Source organism: Acanthaster planci, linkage group LG13 (assembly GCF_054643075.1).
Source record: "Acanthaster planci isolate LZ-2023a linkage group LG13, COTS_SCS, whole genome shotgun sequence".
Classification (NCBI taxonomy): domain Eukaryota; kingdom Metazoa; phylum Echinodermata; class Asteroidea; order Valvatida; family Acanthasteridae; genus Acanthaster; species Acanthaster planci.
The window spans coordinates 8,519,826-8,524,863 of NC_141789.1; the positions used below are offsets into that span (position 1 = coordinate 8,519,826).

The 5,038-nt window shown below is 42.1% G+C and overlaps 1 protein-coding gene across 1 annotated transcript; it reads left to right on the plus strand.

The window, feature by feature from the left end:
- Window positions 1-858: 858 nt before the first annotated feature.
- On the plus strand, window positions 859-4,544 carry LOC110982506 (uncharacterized). The gene is made up of 2 exons (XM_022240947.2): window positions 859-1,756; window positions 3,307-4,544. The coding sequence occupies exons 1-2, from the start codon at window positions 1,468-1,470 to the stop codon at window positions 3,969-3,971; spliced, it is 954 nt and encodes a 317-aa protein (XP_022096639.1). The 5' UTR covers window positions 859-1,467; the 3' UTR covers window positions 3,972-4,544.
- Window positions 4,545-5,038: the final 494 nt, after the last annotated feature.

The following is a 5,038-nucleotide window of genomic DNA, read 5'->3' on the forward strand; positions in this document are numbered from 1 at the left end:
GATGGGCCTAATGATGCTGTGAAAAGAAACCGATCAGTGCGGATAATAGAGGAGACAGTCAGGCTATCAAGCTACGTTCGTGGCCCATTCATTTCGATTTACACGGTAATGCCGCATTCAACCCGATGCGCCAGTTGCTCACTTTGTAATGGGTCCAGCCCGCCCTCCCTGTTTACGGTCCAAGCCACACTGCCACAGTGTCTGTCACTGTCCCCCCCTCCTCGGCTTGTCGCTCCCTTCAAGGGGACGTGGTGGCTGTAGCTCTCCAGTACCACAAAGGAGCGTTAAATCAACAGTTCTGATTATCTGCTCAGGCAGTTTGCGGTAATAGCTTGCTTATAAATCAATACAATTCCTTCCTCTATTACTGGGACAATGAAAATAGTAACACAAATTACAAGTGTAGGCAACCGTGGAGGAGCGGGGAGAAAAGTGTAGGCCGACAGTGTTAAATTTCATTTGTGCAGAGAGCAATATATTGTGTATGAAATTTGACAATTTCTTAAGCTGCCAAATCCTGTAAATCTTGCATATACATATAGAGCTCATAGCCAATGCAAAACTCCTCAAAATTTAATGCAAAATTTCTGTGGTAGAGTGTAAACCTTACAGTCTATAAAAGTTTCAATAATGCTTTTCGTATGTAGGAGGAGTTCAGACGACATAGACAAACACAGGTGTGCGTGAGTAGGAGGAGTCGCATCGCTGCAATCTATTCTTTAATCCTCTCTCCCATTCTTGCCTACTGGTCTAGCTCTTGTTCCCCCTGTAGTCTATTTAACCCCTTTGCGGTATCTTTATTAAGATATTATTATCTGAATCGGTGGTCGGCGCCAGCCAGGCTTTGGATGTTTCGGATGGGTGCGTTTTAGGCCATGCGGTGACATCATCTCATCACCCCAGGCTATATGGGAGGACGGTACATCACTCTGCTACAAAACGAAAAAAGAGGAAGAAAAACCCCTGACAACCCTGACAACCTTTGACACTCAACACACAGGTGATGGTTGTGCTTGCAGCTAAATTAATTCGTTGATGGTACACGTCCACCAATTCCATGTGTTCCTGTTACCACAGTGTCACCGGATCTCTTTCCGATTCGTGCTTACCCAATCCCAGACCATCCCACTTGTTTTGTTTTGTTTTTTTTATTTCGTCGCAGAAAGCGCATCTTTTATGCTTCCCCTAATTAGTTCCTGACAGGAAGCTTGATGCCAGCAGACCGTCCAACCCACAGGGCTAAAACGGCAGCACTTGAACCGATCTTCCACGGCTGTGTCGTAACCGTTCCCATTATCCTGACCACCCTGATTCAGGGATGACACTGCGTCATTAGAAATTGCTCTGAATGTGCCATTCTTGCTCCAGATATCATTGTTGATACTCTGCAAACAAGTACGCAGGCAGAGCGGATTGGGCATTTTGATCGCAGACACCAGGATAGACAGGCTAGCAGGACGGGCACCAATGGCCAGTAAACCGTTCAGCATCGAGAGTATCCTCGCCTCTTCATCCTCCACTAAATCAGCAAAGTCCCTGTCAGAGGATGCCTCCGCGACAGCGGCTGTTGTTGTATCGAGCAGAGACGCACAGGAACTTCAGCTCAAATACGACCGCAGCATAGAGGAGAGAGGTACCGGGCTGGCACACGATTTGCCTCGGCGGGATTTCCACCTTGCACCGTCGGCCCCTTTTACTCCCGGACCGTGGTACCCGTGGCTGCACGCAAATGCTTATCTTCATTACGCATATGAAAGTAAGTCAAATACTATTCTCTCTCAAATTGAACCTGCTTTTTAAACTTAGAATATGGCCTTTTACCACGCAGTGGGACACTTGACGTACACGAGTTCCCATTGAGTAAAGTTTTAGACAAAACTAAATTGACAGGAACGAAACGTTACAGCTATGCATGATTGCTATCCAAGAGATTGTTCTGTCTTTTGTCGAAAACGATTAACATATGATACATCGACAACAAGCAACGTTTTCTCGTAAATACAAAAGAATATACTATTCTTGGCTGTTATTTAGTATGTTAAAAGGGTGTTAAAAGAACAAAGAGAGAGAGAATTATTGTGAATGTTTTTAACGTTGGATGGTTCGTTTTAAAATTTAAACAATTATGTCCGAAAGAGATACATTAACAGAAATATTTCCACAACTCAATTTGTTAACAGTCACTAAGAATCTAAATATCTGGCTATTTTTAATCGTTTTTAACGCTTGGAAAGTTGCTTTCCATTCAATTCTCGAATGATTGCTCGTCGGTTGGTATGTTAGATTCCATTGGATATGAGATTAAATCATTTTGAAGATTCCTTGATATGGCTGACCACATGCACTCTGCCTAATCCGCCCGTAGTTGTATAATTCGATTTGTACCACCATGATCACTGTGATTTACACACGTCGAGAATGAAACGTCCATCATTTTCATTTCCAAGCTTTCTCTAATGTTTATTCTGAATTGAATCGCAAATGCAGTCTTTCTTGAAATGTTGCAGTTTTATTGGTGCTGCAAATGTTCTTTCGGGTTTTTACAAATGTAACATACCATCCTGCTCATGGTATGTTGAAGCTTGTTGATTAGTGTCAAAGCAAAGTAACTTTAAAGAAGGTGCTTTGTGATAATTGACTCCTTTGACAAGCTGTTGTGTGTCGCACGTTGTGTCATTATATTGTCTAAACTTGATTTTAGTACCAAAATTTAAATGATGCTGTCCACCAGTACCAGAGCAGTTTTGTTATATTTGTGAAACTGTGGATATGAAACAGTGCATATGATTATTAAGTTTAGACGCTTATTGTCTCTAAATTTAAACAAACCTTCAAAGGAGCTCAACTTAATGTTCTACTGAAAAACAAATTAGATTAGCTGGCAAGGAGCTTTTACTTCTATAAAGCTCGTTAGCAGACTCCAAAATGTGTTTAACACACATGCAATTAACATACATCGCAATGTAGACTTCTTTGTCGCTCTTACTTTTTGTCGATACAACGCATGCCTCCTTCTGTTACTTCGATACAAAACCAAAAACAAGGAAATCTTATATCTGAAATGGTTGAGTTTTTAACAAATAAAGGCATGGCATCCATGACACATGTCTATGTATTCATAATACTCTTTTTGGTGTATTTACTGAAAAAGGGAATTTAAAAATTTGAAACTTGGTTTGTAAGGCTAGGCTGTTCTCTTTTTTTGAATCATGGAAGCACCTATTTGTATAATTGCATCATGTCTGCAGGACATGAATTTCTCCCGTTCGCTTTAATTTCCAAAATATTTTTTCCCTTTTCCTACAGATGCATTGATGCAGCAGCCTCCTTTTCCCCGGCCATCACCCACTGGCCTCCCAAAGACAACCCCGCCAAACTCGCCAAAGTCTACAAGCCGCTCTCTCCCGCCCAGCCGATCTCACAGCCCTGATCAGACCGAGGATCGGGTCAGTGACGTAGACAGCGACAACGGGAAAAAGTCTGCGACAGACGGGGACGATCACGGCCAGCGCAAGAAAAAGAAGAAGACGCGCACAGTGTTCTCCCGGAGCCAGGTCTTCCAGCTGGAAACCACTTTCGACATGAAACGATACCTTTCTAGCTCTGAACGGGCTGGGCTGGCCGCATCCCTCCATCTGACAGAGACGCAGGTTAAGATCTGGTTCCAAAACCGAAGGAACAAATGGAAGCGACAGATGGCTGCGGAGCTGGAGGCAGCTAACATGGCCCACGCAGCCCATGCTCAGGTCCAAGCTCATGCTCAAGCAGCGCAGAGGATGGTGCGAGTACCCATCTTGTACCATGAGAACACATCCCAAAGAAGCACACAAGAAGGGTCTACAGAGACAGGGACTTTATCCCGGCACCACGTTCTCCCGTTCCCGATGTCGTATTCTTCTCATTTCCAGCACCTAACAACAGCAGCAACGGCAGTCCCGGTCCGTACCTCAGTGCCTAGTATTGCCACGTAACAATAACTATACTATACATGTACATGCGAGTACTAAACGATATCTGCCCCTCGCTATCTTTTGGAATCTGCCTGAATAGCATTTAGACACAAAAATCCACACCATGAAATGAATGGTTGGTGGTATGTTCACAAGTGCAATGTAGTCTCATCAAGATAGGGCTGAACAGTGTTTGTGTAAATAAATGTGTCATGTTGACTAAACAATTTTATGATAGTATCGTGATCGCACATGTGATGTGTTGAGGACGTATATGCATATGTGTACATAAACTAAAGATGTTTTGGATGTGACAGGATTAATTTCAAGTATTTATTTCGTATATAATTATGTTGGTGTTGAGTTGTTTCGAATTTGTTCTGCGTATGTAAGTGTTGTTGCCAACGACGAAACAATGACCAATTGTTGTATCATTGAAATTGGTACTTTTGAATGACCTTTTCTGAGGCTGACAAATGTGAAATCCGGAGTACAATTTGAGGTTAATGAGCGAAGTTTGCAGGAAAAGATATCAAAGTCTTCAGTATATCTTGTTTTATAAAAAGGGTAATAAATGGACGACGATTACAGATATATCTTTTCTTTCTTACTCTTTAATTTATTTAAATGCTGCCTAATTGTAGGTTGAAGAATAGATTTTCCGGTCATTTTTGTTTTATATGCAAAAGGGCCTGTTCGTATTAGGGCCGAGAGGGGATGACTCGTCTTTTACTCAAAACTGTTCAAATCTATCCCCCGGCACTTCCCATCTCAGTAGTGAACCGTTTCATTTTAAAACTTAACAGGCATTTGCCTAAATTTACGCTTTATTCTGCCGTAAATTTAGTTCCATTAAGGCTTCATTAAAACAGTGGTTTTGTTACACCACAGTTATATTGTCAATCCCACTTTTCTTGAGCAGAATCAATGACAAATTACTATTTGTTTTTCGGCCGCCATGCGTCAAATGTTAGCGTCTATTCCATGTTCCAAATTGACATCAAAGCGTCCACAACAAAACACTCAACCAACTTATAAAAGCTCAGCAGAGGGAAAATGTAGTCAAAAACAGTTAGGTTGAAGGTTGA